The following is a 15,747-nucleotide window of genomic DNA, read 5'->3' as shown; positions in this document are numbered from 1 at the left end:
AATGGCCAGAACAAGCACACCGTCTTATGGACAAATATCCTTTTATCTCCGGTCCCTAGGGAGAGAGGGGGTGGCCACGGATGACTGGAGGACTAAGCTGCGGCTACATGGTAATGCCTTGCGCTAATGAGAACCGCCGTTCTTTAAAATTATGGATGAACTGAATGACAAGTGGAAATTATCACTTAACCAACATTCAACAATTGGGGCTGATATTCCATAGTAAGAGTGGCAGATAGGAATGCTCTTGGTCCCCCGTCACTGGCTTGTCCTGAACCAATAAACTTCATAAAATAGGGAGTGCGGGAGACCTGAGTATTCCTTGGAATGGGCAGTCAGCTGGGCCCACACCAGTGGGCAAACGAGTTACAGACAACGCGGAGCTGACCAGCAGAGGGAAGCCAAGAGCCCCGCTCCCGGACTGGGGCTCTGGGCGGGGCACGTGCACCCCCACGTGACCAGCCCCAGCCATATGCTTATGCCCCTGCCCCCCCCACTTTTGTGCGAAATAAACCGAAACCAGACTTCTGGAAAAAAAAAAAACACCGAAAACACTTTACTTTCTTTTCTCGCCCTGATACAGCTGTGTCCAAGAGGGCCCAAAGCGAGAGACCTGAGCTTCTCCTACGTGATACAGTGTCCGCACGACCCCACCCCGCCAGCCCAGCCAAGAACAGGCGCCGGAGGGCACCCCGCGAACGGTGCAATTTTCTTTCCCTTCAACCTCTCATTGAAGACCTAACGTCGTTAGTTTAGCAGGAAAAAGTTTCAAGAAAACCGGTTTGCAAAAAAAGTTTGGAATGTGATTCCCGATCCTAGGGCCGAGGCCAAGCGCCCCCGAAGAGGCGGCACCGAGGGGGCAGGGAGTGGGGTGAAGCACGGGAGAGATGCCCCGAGACGGGAGCCATCTCCAGGTTCCCCTTCAACGTGCATTGGACACTGTTGCTCTCGCGGAGGCGAGGACTGGACACTCGGGGCCTCCAGCCAGCTTCTGCCCCCGCAACTAGTCCCTCCCCAGGCCTGGAGCAAGCGCCCGGAGGCTCCAAGCGGGGGCGGAGAGCGCAGCTGGAGCCCCTGGGGCCGTGGGCGTGATGCAGCTGTGCAGTCCCTCCCCGGCTTCAGGCCCGGGGGAGGGGAGGAGGGAGGGGGCGGAGCCCCGGGAATAGGGGTGTGGCCAGACTCCCACCTCCTCGCACCGCCTCGAGTTGCCCGCGCGAAGGTGTAAAATCTTTAAAAACATTTTTGTCTTCCTCGCCTATGTCCACACCCAGTCTACTTTTGCAAAGTCCAGCTCTTAGAGACCCAGAAACTCCACTCGGAAGGGACAGGCACCAGCGAGTCTGACACACTACACAGACCAGACACAGGACACACGACACACACGTACACGGAGGCATAGGGAAGCCCCTCCTGCCCCTAAAGCAAAAGGAAAATCACGGTCACATGCAGGCAGATCTGTCTCCGTTCGAGACAGAGTCAGGCTTCTTTTGCCGGGGTCCACAGCTTCGCTGCTTCCCGCTGCATGCGCAGCCGAGGGAAAGGGTGGAGGAGGGGGCCGGGCGCGACCCCTCAGCGTTTTAGTGCAAACTGCTGGTTTCCTCAGGCACTTTTGAGTTGTCACACACATCCCCGCCCACACGTGCAAACGGGGCTGGGGGGAGAGGTAAGGGGAGGGGAGGGGACAGAAGGAATCCTCTCGGGGCACCACCTCCAAACCACCAGCCCTTTTGTGGGAGGGGAGGGTGAAGAGAACAATAGCTTATTTCCTTTTTTTTTAAAAAGCGGGGGGGGGGGGGCGAGTTTAGAGGCTGTGCCACCTATCCTCAGCTGGAGGAGGGGCCTTCTGGAGACCCCACAGGGGTTGGGGAGAAGAGCTGCCCCCAAGTCACTAGAGAAGGGAACAGCCTCCCAGACAGGGCGGGGATTTCAAGGCACCTGCAGTGCAAACTGTGCAAGAAATGGGGTTGGGGGGAGGGCTGGAACAAGCTGGGCTTCAATCAAGGAACCGCTGACAGGCCTTCTTCCAGCGACAGGCCGTGCACCACATGTCCCGGTTCTCCATCCCATACACCTTCCGGCACTTCTTGGCTTCACCCCGAGGCTTCCTGGGGAAGGATGGGGCAAGTTGAGACTCCCAAAGCCAAGGTTTCTCTGAAGCTTGGTCCCAGGAGGAGACAGGCTTCCCTTGTCTACACAATCACGTGAACAATCTTGGTGTCTCTCTCTCCTCTGGGCCCATCTTCAGCTGAACTAGGAAGATCCTAAGGGGAGGGCCCTGGATCTCTTCCTCACTTCCCCACAGGACTATTTAGATACCAATTAAGGGTCAGCAATGCTTCCAAATTTATTTCTCCTTCCATCCTCCCCAAACTGGTAACAACTTGGCCTCCAACCTCAATGTGTATCTACCTTATTCATCAGGATTAGGAGATACACTTCTGCTTCCCTAATACATCCTTTCTCCTCTCCTTCTGCCCCAATTCTACCCTACTAATCCTGCAGGGCCTGGCTCCTGCCTCATCTCCTGCAAGTCACTACTAGATGCTGTGGAAAGGCTGCTTCAAATCAGGTGGACCTAGGTTCAAATCCTGACTCTAACACCTGTTAAGTATGTGATCAGAGGCAAATTACTTTATTTCTCATATCCTTGGTTTCTTCATCTGTAAAATGGTAATAGTACTTATATTACCCAACTCACAGAGTTTCTGAGACACTGCTTTGAACTTAAAGTACTATTATGGAAGGGAGGCAGCCTGGGAGAGTGGATAACCTTGGAGTTAGGAAGAACTAAATTCAACTCCTGCCTAAGATTGTTTACAAGGTGTTTGACCCTGGGCAAGTCACAACTTCTCTCAGTATCAATTTCACTTTAAAGGAAGATAATAATAGCACCCACCTCAAAGGGTTCCTGTGATTATCACATAAAATATGCAAAATACTGCGCAAACTTTAAGTCACTGTATAGTGTTAGCTGCTGTTACAGAAATGCAAGTAAATATAATTCCTTGATTACTAGTCCTCAAAGATGAACTTTTAAAACTATTTATACCATATGGTTTAGTTTTTAACTAAGCTCTTCACCCTTCCCTATTGTTCCAAGTTCATGAAGCATCTCTCTCCAAACAGAACATGGGCTCCCCCAAAGCTGTGACTACCATATCTGCTGCCCCAGTCCCCATATCCCAGCCGAGGCCTAACTAAGCACACAAGAGCTATCAGTAAATATTTACTGAGTCTGCTGCTCAGCAGGACATTAAATTTAACACGGCACAAAGGAGTTGGATTTGAATCCCAACTCTGCTACCTACTCGCTCTGTAGTCTTGGCAAGCCTTCTAACATCTGTGACCCTCTCTTCCTTGTGTGTAAATGGAGGAGAGGAGGCAAGACGACAGGAGGCTTGGAACAGATGATCCTGCACCAACACCGAGATCCTACAAAGAGCTACAGCTGGAAGTGAAGGGAGGCTCTCTTCCCCCCTCCGAGCCACAACAAGCCTTCCTCTGATCCAGCCAACACTCACCTTATGCCTGTGGTGGGTTTGAGGCCAGAGGGTATGGCTGGTACAGGGGGTCTGATGACTGTGGGTTGGGGAAGTTGTGGCCCCTTATCCGATATCCCAACTGAATGGACCGGAGTCAGACAGCCCTGGGGGAAAAAACATATCAGCTTATCCTCCACCTCCCTTTCCAAAGAAGGTGGGAGAAGAGCCACAGATGAAGTACTTGTTCAGTGTACCTGGTAAGCATGGTCAGTGTGGACATGGCACAAAGTAGTGGGAACCACAGAGCTCAGGATGGTGGGCATGGCTGTGGTCTCAGATGGAGCTGGGACTGGCAGATCCAAGCTGGGGAAGGCTGGGGGCACTGAGGAAGTGGGTGACATGGGGGTCAGGCTAGATAGGCCATCAGTCAGTGAATCCACATTGATGTCCAGCTCAGTGTAGTAGAAATCCTCTTCACCATCACTTTGATCTGGCTCTGCCCGACGCCTGAGTGGGGACAGGGTCAGAAGTCAGCCTGGAATGCCCAGACTAGGCCCTCTGGAAGCAGCAAGACAGAGCCAAGGCATGCTGGCCTCATGGGATGTGTGCCATGTGTGGGCATTAAAATGTCTGCCCCCACAGGCCATGCCAGCCAGCCCTCCCTTCCCTCCCTACTGATCATACCCCAGGTGCACTGTTCGGATGTGCTTCTGTATTCCAGAGGAAGTGCTCAGCACTTTCCCACAGCTCTTCCACAGGCATTTGAACATCACTTTCACCGAATTCTGGGAAGAAAAATGTCATCAGATCTGAGGGACTCACTCCTCATCCCATTCCACTTCTCTCCTCTCCCAACCTCCCCCACCACTCCTCTGAGCCCGCTCACCTTCCTCTTCCGAGGTGTGGGGTCCCCGAACAGAAAATGGGCAGCCTCAGGGGGCAGTGGTGGTGAGGGTGTGGAGGGAGAAGACTGGTCACTGGGAGGGTCCCAACCCCAGTCCCCACTGTTGTTGCTACTGCTGTAGCTGCCAGACGGTCCAACTGAAGACTCCTTCCAAGGATCACAGCAAGACTCTGCCAGAAGGAATGGAGAGAGGAAGATTCTGTGTCCCAGGATCAAGCAGGGATCCCAAGACAGAGCAGTGCCCATCCCTCAAAGGATACCACTCCTAGAACAGACCAGTGGGGCTATAATGGTATCTCCTGGCTGGGACCTCAGCCTGTACTTGAACTTCTTTATCTTCCCCATCCCCTCTCATTCCACCACTACCACCACCACCACCATCCTGCCCCAGCTACTCCCTAATCATTACCTGGGCTGAAGGGTACAGAAGGGGGACCCAAAATCAGCGGGCTAGTAGACAAGCTGGTAAGGACTGCAGCAGCCATGACTTCATCCAGCCCAGCCTTTCCTGGGGGGCACCTGCAAATTGTAGGGGGAAGGATCTGTTACTTCCATTGCTTAGGACTCTGGAAGAAGGAGGCAGTAACCAGAGAGAGGCGGGGCCAAGAGGCCAGTGTCTGCCCACACCATCTGGGTCAGGGCCAAGCTGGGAAGTCTGCCCAAGCCTAGGCGGGGCTTGAGAGGAGGATATGGCAGATAAATAAGAAGCAATTTCAGGAGGGGCTGCCCCTCACCTTCCCCTCTCCCTGACATGGCCCGGTGAACACGTGCACATCCTGACACGTGTGAGCACACATGCATCATATGCATATGCCATCCTCAGGATTTAGAAATACACTGGGCTCTACACCCGCCTACCATCCTTGTGGCTGCTGATCTAAAATTCATCACAATCATGCTGGGGGAGACAAGGGTGGTTCAGTCACCCCTCTCAAGGCTCCTCCCTTTAGAGGATATTTTTGGGGTGGCAGGAGTCTGATTTCTGTTATGCCCTGGGGCCTGATTTCTTAAGCTCACAGCCACAAGACAGACCTAGGTCCATTTCTGAATCTGCTCATTCTGCAGACAGGAGCACCGAGACCCAAAGAGGAGCTGAAGCCTCTCAGAATACAGCTAGAGCCCCCTGCTTCCTGTGACCCTGTTCTATCGCCCCCATCCTGCCTCCCCACTTGGAGGGAGGACTCCACTGAACTGAAGGGAACTCAAGGAATCACACATTAACCAGAGTTATGCAATAATGAGACTGAGAACAAACAGACTAAAGGGAAGGGGGGAGTAAGGGGTGGGAATGACTGCAGCCCCAGCCTCTTGGGGGGAAAACTGATCATCGACCAGTGGGGAGGCATATCTATTACCACCCCTCTAGAATTTAACCAGGGTCCACATGCCAAGTGCAGAAATAGAGCCTCATTTTTCCTCTACCCCCATTCAACCCAATAAGGGGGTGACCCCTCCCAACCCACTAGGCAATTCTCCCTTGTCCATCTCCCCCAGAATGGAGGACAGTACATACAAGGTTAAGGATAGTAGCGGAAATGAGGAATTCTTTGTCCTAGGGATTTCTATCCTTCTTAGAACAGAGAACTGTCAAATTCCTCCAGCTTTCTGCAGCAACCAGAAAAAACCATTAGGAAAAGAGCTTCTTAATCTTTCTTTGTGTCATTGACCACTTTCGTAGTCTAGTGAAATCTATGGACCCCATCTCAAAATATTTTAAATGCAAAAAATACATAGCATTGCAAAGGAAATGGATCATATTGAAATAAAATTACCAAAAACTTTTTTTTTAAGTTCACGGACTCCAAGTTAAGAACTTCTGCTTTAGGGCAACCTCTGAACTCAGGCCAAAGCCTGGCTGTTTACTAAACCAACAGAGTTCCTGTCTCCTTAGCGCCCAACTCAGTGACCTACTGGGCACAGAAAAGTGCTGAAGCCTCAGTCCAAGGGAAAGGAGCCAGATCAACAAGCTGTCCTACAAAGGGTCTCCATTGGATTCTTCAGCACCCTCCCTGTTCAGCCCAATTCTACTCAACTCTACCCAGTCTACCTTATTCCCAAAATGCCCCTAGAGCTCAGTTAGTTATACCTCACCCAAGAAAGCCATTAGTGCCAGGAAGTATCTAAGACACTACTCTACTACTCCTCTCCCTGTTTCCTAGTCAACCTCACCATTCTGTACCTAGAAGCTTGGATGCAGAAAGTGCTAGGCTAGAGAGCTACCCACAGGCCTGGAACCCAGGAGTCGAGTCCCAGTCTAGCTACCGCTTTCACTCTCTGCCTTAGTATATCCCTCTGGAGGATGGGCCATTCCTCACACACCTGTAAATACTCTGTCTATTCCAGTATAGACTGTCAGTGCCCCACTAAACACACCTTTCCCTAGAACAACACAGTATGAATGCAACAACTTTTCATGACTGGGAAAAGTGGAAATAGGCAGACCTAGTTACAGAGGACTTGGGAGGCAGACATCTTCCTCCCTTAAGAGCTTCTCACCTCTGCTTGGGGACAGGGATGTATGCAGATTGCAGCAGCCCACTCTGGTCCCAGTCTCCAACCTCATCCCAGCTCCCCAGGCCCCATGGATCCTCGGCTTTCTGCCCAGGCAGCAATTCCTCTGGCCCCACTTGGCCACTGCAATGGATAGACCCCTGCTGACAGAACACAGGCCTGGCTTAGGCAAGGCAATAGTATCACATCACTCCCTCCTTAACCCCCATTCTCTCCAAGTTTAAAGTCCTCTGTCCTGCCCCACAGAAGAGCCCTCCAAACTCTGGGGCTCCATAATGGAGCAAAGAACACAGGAGATCTCTCCTAGGTCTGACTAGGTTATTCTGCAGAACGAACACACGAACACACGAACACACACACACACACACACACACACACACACACACACACACACACACACACACACACACACACACACACACGCATATTGCTCGGTGGTTTTTTAAACCCCATTCCCGCGGCTCCCACAGATTTCCTGGGGCTGCAGACCGGGGCCCAGGGAACACCTCCGAAATGAATCCTTCCTCCCTCTGGCTGGCACCAAGGCAGCATACACGGGGTGCCAGGGCCCGGAAGTTTGAGCGCCCCCCCCCACACCCCAGCTAGCGCCTCGGGCCTTCCCCCTGGGCCCACCCCACGTGCCCTCCCCCCAGCGCCGCCCGGACGCCGGCCCCGCCCCCTCCCTGCCGGGCCGGCGGGAAGTCTAGCTCCAACACCACCTCCCCCAGCTCCTAAGGCCCGAGCCCGCGCTGCTCGGGCCCGCCCCGCCTTCCACCCTGCGCCCGGCGGTGTGACTGACGGGACGGCCCGGGCCGGGGGGGAGGAGAGCTCGGGGGGGGGGGTCCTCTTCCCCTCCCCCCGCTTCCCTCCCGCGAAGCCCCGGCTCCCTCCCTCCCCCCGAAGCCCAAACTTTCTGCAGCCGCCTCCAGCTGCGACGCCATCTTTGCAGCAAGAGAAAGTTTCTCGGGAGGAGCCCCCGCTCCGATCCCTGCCCCCCCCCAGCGTCGACCCCGACAGTACCCTACCTACGTCCAGGAGCCAGGGCCGACCTCGGCCCAGGACTGTCCCGCGCACCACCCCGGCCCCCAGCCCCGCCCTCCGACCCCCCGCCCAGTTACCTGCTGCAGCTGTCCGGGCCTCCCCGGGGCCGGGGCCGACCCCGACCCCGCCTTCCGCCTCAGCAAAGATTCGTCCACCAGCACCGTGTAGACGGCGTTACCGGCAGGGCCGGGGCCGGGGGCTGCGGGGGGGCCAGGTTTGCAGGGCGGAAGGACACCGCAGCACAGCCCCCGAGCCGGGGGACAGTCTGGGCAGCCAAGCGCGGCCGCAGCCGTCAGTCCCGGGGGCGGGGAGCAGATCCGACTACCAGCCGCCACAGCTCGCTGGGACTCCATGGAGGGGGACCCCGGGCTGCCTCCGGGCCGCTGTGCCAGGGGAGGGGGTGGCTAGCCACGGCCTGCCAACACTGTGCACCCCACTCCCCTGCTTCCCTCCCGGCCTGCCGGCCGGCGAAGCCCCTAGCCCTGGAACCGGGCCGGGTGGCTTCCTTCGCCGCTCTCCCGGGTCTGCAACAAGGGGGACCACGCCCCCCTCGCGCGCCCGCTCTCTAGCTCTCCCTAGCTGCGCGTGCAGCCCACCTCCCCTCCCCCTGCCGCACGCTCCCATTGGTCAGCGCGCTGTATCAACATTCCGAGATGGAACGTGGCCCGGAGCCGGCTCACTCTCTCATTGGCCTGGGTTCGGGGGGGGGGGAGAATGGAGTGTTGCGCTGCACTCGCTCCTTCCCCACCCCGCCTTCACTCCGCGCTCCCGCCTCCGGCTACACTCCACAGGCAAGAGTCCGGCTCCCGGCCGGTATTCTGTGGGGAGGAGCTAGGCCCGGGAGGAAGCGAGCGGGAAGGGCGGGAGTTCTTAGTCCGAATCAATGCGGGATCCTGAATAGCAGGAAAATAGTAAGGGCTGTAGGAACGCGGATTCCAGGCTTAGGAGGTTGAGAGGATAGACATTCAACCCCCACCTCCCCCCGAAACACACACACATACACACACACGCAGTCGCTAGGTGCGTCGGGTTTACTACGCTAAAACACAATCCATTATCCTAATGTGTCAAATCATTTTATACGGAGGGACTGCGAGACCTTTCTCTCCGTGCCACCAGGCCCGCCTGGCTCAGGGCCCGGGCGCGGGCTGTGGCGGACAGCTGGCCCATCCAGGCCCGCGTTAGAGGTGCGTCTAGAGGCCATACTTGCCCTTAGTCCCCGCCCCGTCCCGCCCCTCCGCGCCTTCTCCGAGGTCTCCGGCTCCCACATGGCCAGTTTGGGAGCTACGTTGCAGGGCTCCCGACCCTGGGTAGTGGGTTGTTGGAGCCTGCCTGTTCCACTAAAGGATTTTTAAACTGACAGTGTCTCAGATAAGGCTGTTTTGGGGAGGGGGTGCAGAAACGCCCCTACCATGCCCGTTATACTCCATGGGCCTGCTTCCCCTTAGAACCCTCCAGCGCTGCCTCTGAACTCTGAGCATCTGAGTCTTTGAATCCCCAAAAGTTGGGACCTGGTTTCAAGACTGCTTCTTGGTATAGATCCCTGATGAGGAATGAGGAAGCCGGTACACTGATTTAAACACCAAAGCAGTAGTGTTACTCTATTCACTGGCCTTGTAGACCTCAGGGCAAGTTAGGCACATGGCACCCAGAAGATGAAAAGGAAGTCTTTGTAGTTGGGGCTGAAGAGCACAAATGGGCCTTAGCACAGGTCACCTACCTCCCCATTTCTGTTTCTCAGGATTTAATGCCCTGTGGCCCAGAATGAAGTACTTCCTCCATCCCATCGTCCCCTCCATCTTCTTTTCACTAGGGCCAGCCTTGTGCACTGTCCAGGTTAATTTTCAACAACCAGTTACGTAACTGTGGGGGCTGGGCAGACCGTGGATGGGCAAGCCTTCGGCAATCCTATGCTTCTTAACCCTCTCCTTCCGACAGCCAATATTCACCAGCCTCCAGAGAATGTATTCCTGCTAGAGGTCAGTCCCCAACCCTGCATCTCTAGGACAGGGGGACCCCTCAGCTCACTGCTTCAAGCTATTCAAGCACAGGAAGGGGTGGTCTGTTAGCTGACCAACATCTTATTCCAATGTTCCATTTTCCTTGTGTTCCATTTTGTTCCCTCATGAATTTCCTAAATGTGATCTCTATATCACATCTCTACTTATTTTGTCTTACTTTTTTCCCATGCCTTCTCTAACACCCACCCTTCACTTATCAATCCTCTGAACTGCCACTGCATGATATGGTCCATACACATTAACATTCAGTCTGCCAGACTGTCCTGTGTCTCAGATTGCATCTCCTCTGAGTCCCATAATATTCAAATATAGGAGTCTTCATCCAAAAAGCACTCAGGGAGAGACAGAAGCCCAAGAAAAGAGTACCTGAACAGGGGATGAGGGGGACAGATTGAAAAGTTCCCAACCTCAGACTGCCTTCTCTCCTTGTCCCTCCACCCCAATCCCATGATTACAGGTATATACACACACAACTGGACTCCTTTTGCCTTTATTTCCCCCCCCCATTTTCATAAATCTTCAGAGGGCTTATGAGTCTGTGCCCTACCAAGCCCCTCCATCTCACTGATGCTCTCATAAAAATTCTCAGTGGGCCCATTTTCTGTATCCCTGCCCCAGGTGGGACTGCTAGTCCTGTAGGAGGGGTTTGTGGACGGACTCAGGCTCTGTTCATTTGCAGTCTCCACTAGGAGGATTTGAGTATTTCTGTCCAGCTGGTTACAGAGAGCGCTGTTCCAGGTGGGCTCCAAGGGTTTCCGGCCTACCCTGCTGATCTTTGAATACAGAACCTCCACCTGGGGAAATATGCAGAAACCAGAGTAACCTGGATACCAATGAGGATCCTGGCCTCTTCAGTTCTACATCTTGGTTTGGGGAGGGGGAAGGGGGGACCAGGAAAGAAAGAAGGAGAAATTGGGAACAGAAAGGGGAGATACTATAGAGTTCTCATGAACTGACCTCCCCCCCCCCCACCATGCCTCTTCTTCCCGAGCACAAACCCTGCCAATATCTCCCCTAGCCCAGAGCACTCCAGTCTCTCCAGACCCACTTTACCTCAGCTGCTTTTCCAGGTTGCAGGGTTCCTCTCTCCCCAGGGATTGAATCATTGGGACCTGTCATGCTGGGTCCCACCTCAGCCCCTGTCTTGTTCCTCTGTACACAGGCATACTCTGCTATTACCAACTTCTCTGAAATACTCAGCTGTTCCTCTCCCCTTTGCGTCATGGGGGGAGCTCTTGGGGCAGCTGCCAGCCTCACATTGGAATACGTGGACTCAAGGGCCAAGGAGTCTGAAGCAAGTGGGGGCTGGGGCAACTCACGGTGAATAAAGACAGAAGGCACTGTGGTCATCTGAACATCAGCCCTGATCCCTCCTGGCCACCGTGTGTATAGGAGGTCACTGCTGATAGGACGCTGGGCTAGGGAAAAGGACAGCAAGTTGGGAACAAGACAATGGAACTTGGGGTGGAGAGAAGGAAACAAGGAGAAGATAAGAACCTACTTGGTCTCTTAGGGGTAGGGTAGGAAAAAGACTTGAGACTGAAAGGGACAAAGAATCCCTCACCTTTACTGTTCCTAGGGCCCTGGTTGAGTTCATGCAGTCTGGAGTCTGACTTGCTGAGTGAACGAAGCTGGGTCTGTCTCAGTAATGACTAGGGGATGAACGAGGGGACATCTAATTAGTACTTCCCCCAGTTTCAACCATGAGCCACATTCCTGAAGCCCAAAGCCCATGTAAGGGGGGGGCGTGTCACACTATCGTTGTCCCACCTAAAGTCACTCACCACATCCACTAGCTTCAGCCCAGACTGCTGCCTTCTTTTACCCTTCCTGGAGGACAGAAGTGGGGAGAGGAGATTAAGGGGGTTAGTCTTTGTCCATAGTGAGTCTCAGGCCCTGAGTGGGAGGGGTTTACTCACCAGTGGGCAAGACCCCAAGTTACCACAGACTTCCATCACCACTCCCACCTGTCACAAAGATTGGGGTTGGGGGAGAAACGGAACTAGAGGGGCATGGGTATGGGTATTAAGGGCAAAGTATCATTCCTAACTGATGTCACAGTATCATATGATTACAGACACGTATAAAATTTTCAGGTTTGCACAGCACTTTGCTCACAATAATAAGCATTACCATCTCCATTTTACAAATAAGGAAACTAAGGCTCAGAGTAATTAAATGACTTGCCCAGGGTGATGCTGACTATCAAATCCAGGATCCGAACCCAGGTCTCTCCAATATTTATTCCACTATATCATACTGCCTCTAAAATATTAAGCTTCTAAGCTTCCAAACCACTTATTTTGTTGAGGAGGAAACTGAGGTACAGAGAAGGGAAATTACTTACCTAGAGTCATGTGGAAAGTTTTAGAACCACCACTTTCTGTCTTGCTTCAATTCATTCTGCATATCTCCTGCCACACAACTCTGGCTTCATCATTTGGTGGTTTCACACAGGATAAAGGCCAAACCCTCACCAACCTGGATCAACTAACACCTTCCTAGCTTCATGTCTCACTGTCCCAAAACATACATCATCTTATACTTCCTTTAGCACTCTTTTTCTCTCTCTCCCTCTCTTTGTCTCTCCCACCACCACCCCCCTTCTCCTCCTCCTTCTCTCTGTCACTATCTCTCATTCCCATTTTGTTCTGTGGAGTAATATCACAGCTCCTATTTCTAGGGAGCTTTGCAAATCTGTAAAGTGTATGCCTTACAACAGGCTGTGAGGCAGGACATGAGGTCACAGTATTTAGAGCTGGGGAAAAACCTTAGCAATCATCTAGTTTAACCCCTTCATTTTACAGAAGAGAAAACTGAGTAGGATCACAGAATGTTAGAGCTGGAAGGGACCTTCACTTTATCTAAATCTCTCTTTTTAATGGATGAGGGAACTGAAGTCAGTTTGAGGTGGAGAGAGAAGTGACTAACAAGGTAACATGGTGTTGAACTCAGGCCTTCTGATTTCAAGTTCATTGTTCTTTTCGATACATCAAGTTTCCCCTCTGCCACACTTTCCTTCCCCAATCCCTGCTCTGAAATACCAGCCATCCTTCAAGACCAGCTCAAGTCACATCTCTGTCTGTGAAAAAAGGTTGAGGGCAGGCTACCTCAGCTCATGGGGCTCTCCACCTCCTCAACCAAAGCTCTATCTTCTTTCATACATTGGTGAATTTAGCACCTCATTCTATTGCTTCCTCAAGTCTCACCTCTCCAAGCAGTCTGAGTTCCCCTAGAGCTTCCTCATTGGCTCCTCCCATCTGTCTACAACAGGCCCTACGTGGGTATGATTAATTGAACTGAATCCCTGATGGGATGACGGAGTAATTTTGAATGATGGGTGACAGGAGGACATACCTGTGACAGGTGGTACACAAGGCACAAAGCATAAGTATCAAGGCCAGGAAGCTCAGGATCCAAAGGGCTGGAGGGGATTGGGGCTTGGGGACAGTCTGAATCACTGCCATGCAGGGAGCTGTTGTATTCTGGCCTGTGAAGAAGGGGCCAGGTCAGGAAGTATGGTGTAGTTGTGATGGAATTAGAAAATACCAGTTTGGATCTCTGAAGGATACAACCCCTTCCCCACCCCCTCCAAGAGCAGATGGTGGGATGCTGAGGGAGGGGATGCTCTGACTCAGCGAACAGGAAACCAAAAAGCTTCTAGGCCCCCCTCCCCCACTGCCTGTGGTCTCTGATGTAGACGAGTTGCTTACAGTACCTGAGCTGGTGCCTTAAAAAGCCATCCTTACTGATCTACATATGATTTCCATTTATGTCCAAGTATCCATCCATCAGGTTGCTACATGAAGCACTCCCAGCCTGAGAACACTCTAGTTGTGTTTGTCCTAGCTGTGTTCCTGAGACTGCTTTCCCACAATGTCAAAGGGAGTTGGGGGTACATCTTTGTCCTAAAGGCTGCTCCCCGTGGCAAGGTCTGCTACACCAAGGCTCCTGGAACCTTGGAGGGGGAGGGGAGGAACAATGAAAATGGCTCACCCATCCCACTGACCCCAGTTAAAGAGCCTCCTTCCCCCCACCCCAATAACCATACTTGGGAGATTTCAAGCCCTGCTGACCCAGAATCAGTTGTGGTTTCACCCCAAACCACAGACAAGTACACCCTACTGACCCCACAAACCACAAAGGCTGTAGACCTTACTGAGGTGGTGATTTTATCATTCTAAGTTCACCACGTTCAGCCCCACTAATCTCAGATCCTGCTTTAACTTTTTTTTTTTTTGGCTGGGGAAATGGGAGAGCAAAGGGAGTGAAGGAATGATGATGGAGGAAGTGGTGAAGAGTTCACCATTGCATCCAGGATGTGAATGGAGCATTTCTGATGAGAATACGTTTACTTTAGAAATCCAAATGGTAAGGAAGGCCTTGAAAGGTATCAGCTTTTGCTGCCACTGAGCCCAACTGCTGGAAAAGGAGGGAAACTGCCACCCTCTCTCCACCCTTCAAAATGCCTTGGTGATTTCAGAACTCTGAGGCCAGGGAGCTACACATAAAGAGAAGAATGCATGGATATCATAGAGGAATCAAGGAAGGCAGGAGTAAGTTGAGTAGGGCATCTTGCAGAAGACCTTAGGCTAAGCTTCAGCTTCTGAAGCCTCTCCTTGTTAGCCATCCTGACAGGGCAGCAACAGAAGCCCTTTCATACAACCATCTGCTTTTCTGTTTCCTGCCTGATGACCCCAACCCCCCAAGGTTTAAGAAGTGACATGAAGGTTTCTGGTGTGTGGAGGTGAGGTTCCCCCTAACCCAACAATGGGGACAAGGTAGTTTCTAGCTTTGAATTAAAATCCAGAAAACAACTCTCTCTTACCAGTACAGGGTTCCTAGTGGAGGATGAGTGATGTGACAGGGAATAGTGGCCAGGAAGCAGAATGGAACTGGCTAATTGCTAAATTGGGAGAATTCTCCCTAAGATTAAAATACTAGGTTGTTTTAATTACTACCCCCAAAACTGGTAAAAGTGTCTTTGCTTAGAGTCAGTTAGGGCAGGGTGGGAGGATGTAGTCCCCAAAATTCCTAGGAAAGCAATCACATAGCTTTGACCTTTTAGCTCCATACAAACCAATTTCGAGCCATTGCTTCTTCCTTCCCCACTGCTGGAAAGAGGCTGGCTTTGCTCAACTGGTGGTACCCCTACCCTGGTATTTGGCTTAGTGAAAAGCATTTAGCTGACTTCAACCATAAGTTTGTTAGATGCTAAGTGGGATAGCTTCTATACCAAGGATACCAACTTCTAATTGTCCCCTGCCTAAGCTTGGGGGATGGTTGGGAATGGTTCACTGGGATCTAATTCCCCTTTGCTTTCCAATGGCTCCAGAGGCCTCTTCTTGTAGAACCCAAGAAGCCTATACAGCACTTACTTTCAGGCAAACTTGACCGGTCTTTATATTCAGGTTCCTCAATCACTGGTGCTGCTTCTGCTGCTGCTAGGGTATCTTCGTCTTCACGCTGCTGGATGGAGGCTCTGGACCCACCAGCCAGCCTCCGGACAGTTCCACCATGTCTTCTAAAGTGGTGGCTGCTTTGTTCAGCCCCCACCCTTAGCACCACGGGCTCATTTCCTGGCCCGTGCTTAGCACATCTCCCCACCCAACCATGTGTAGTTTCTAAACCTCTAGCACCTACTCCACATTCTGCAGACTGGAGGGACCTAGCAAAGAACTGCTCCCTCTGCTGGAGCCTTGGAATGTTTCAGTCCAGCACCCTTGGCCCCTCTAGTCAATCCATTAGGCTCAGTTAATGAATTCTAAGCAGTAAATCAAAGGCCAAC

General features: G+C 52.5%; 2 protein-coding genes across 3 annotated transcripts; both read right to left on the bottom strand.

Annotated features, from left to right (window-relative positions):
* Positions 1 to 525: 525 nt before the first annotated feature.
* SLC2A4RG (SLC2A4 regulator) lies at positions 526 to 8,546 on the bottom strand. Of its 2 annotated transcripts, none has more exons than XM_020981626.2 (8): positions 8,016 to 8,546; positions 6,883 to 7,040; positions 4,796 to 4,905; positions 4,369 to 4,556; positions 4,167 to 4,267; positions 3,737 to 3,989; positions 3,522 to 3,646; positions 526 to 2,105 (listed from the first exon to the last, which is right to left on the bottom strand). In XM_020981626.2, the coding sequence occupies exons 1-8, from the start codon at positions 8,289 to 8,291 to the stop codon at positions 1,994 to 1,996; spliced, it is 1,323 nt and encodes a 440-aa protein (XP_020837285.1). In that variant the 5' UTR covers positions 8,292 to 8,546; the 3' UTR covers positions 526 to 1,993. The 2 variants fall into 2 exon arrangements, with proteins under 2 accessions (XP_020837285.1, XP_020837286.1); XM_020981627.2 differs by having other exon boundaries at positions 6,883 to 7,037; positions 8,016 to 8,544.
* A 1,887-nt stretch (positions 8,547 to 10,433) lies between these two features.
* On the bottom strand, positions 10,434 to 15,421 carry LIME1 (Lck interacting transmembrane adaptor 1). Its single transcript, XM_020981607.2, has 6 exons — positions 15,338 to 15,421; positions 13,317 to 13,449; positions 11,744 to 11,789; positions 11,524 to 11,611; positions 11,013 to 11,377; positions 10,434 to 10,753 (listed from the first exon to the last, which is right to left on the bottom strand). Exons 2-6 carry the CDS (start codon positions 13,424 to 13,426, stop codon positions 10,469 to 10,471), a joined length of 894 nt encoding a protein of 297 aa, XP_020837266.1. The 5' UTR covers positions 13,427 to 13,449; positions 15,338 to 15,421; the 3' UTR covers positions 10,434 to 10,468.
* Positions 15,422 to 15,747: the final 326 nt, after the last annotated feature.

This window comes from Phascolarctos cinereus, unplaced genomic scaffold (genome assembly GCF_003287225.1).
Source record: "Phascolarctos cinereus isolate Bilbo 61053 unplaced genomic scaffold, phaCin_HiC Scaffold_2;HRSCAF=192, whole genome shotgun sequence".
Classification (NCBI taxonomy): domain Eukaryota; kingdom Metazoa; phylum Chordata; class Mammalia; order Diprotodontia; family Phascolarctidae; genus Phascolarctos; species Phascolarctos cinereus.
The sequence above is the reverse complement of the archived record's forward strand: the minus strand, read 5'-3'. Positions and strand labels throughout refer to the sequence as shown.

What these genes read in the sequence shown, in the direction of transcription:
- LIME1 (XM_020981607.2), bottom strand. Translation starts at nt 13,426, where the DNA reads ATGGCAGTGATTCAGACTGTCCCCAAGCCCCAATCCCCTCCAGCCCTT. An exon ending in GGCTGAAGCTAGTGGATGTG is followed by an intron (nt 11,612 to 11,743) that starts GTGAGTGACTTT and finishes TTCATCCCCTAG; the next exon opens with TCATTACTGAGACAGACCCA. An exon ending in GGGCCCTAGGAACAGTAAAG is followed by an intron (nt 11,378 to 11,523) that starts GTGAGGGATTCT and finishes CCTTTTCCCTAG; the next exon opens with CCCAGCGTCCTATCAGCAGT.
- SLC2A4RG (XM_020981626.2), bottom strand. Translation starts at nt 8,291, where the DNA reads ATGGAGTCCCAGCGAGCTGTGGCGGCTGGTAGTCGGATCTGCTCCCCG. An exon ending in GGCCCGGACAGCTGCAGCAG is followed by an intron (nt 7,041 to 8,015) that starts GTAACTGGGCGG and finishes GTGTTCTGTCAG; the next exon opens with CAGGGGTCTATCCATTGCAG. An exon ending in ATCCGAACAGTGCACCTGGG is followed by an intron (nt 3,990 to 4,166) that starts GTATGATCAGTA and finishes GTCCCCACTCAG; the next exon opens with GCGTCGGGCAGAGCCAGATC.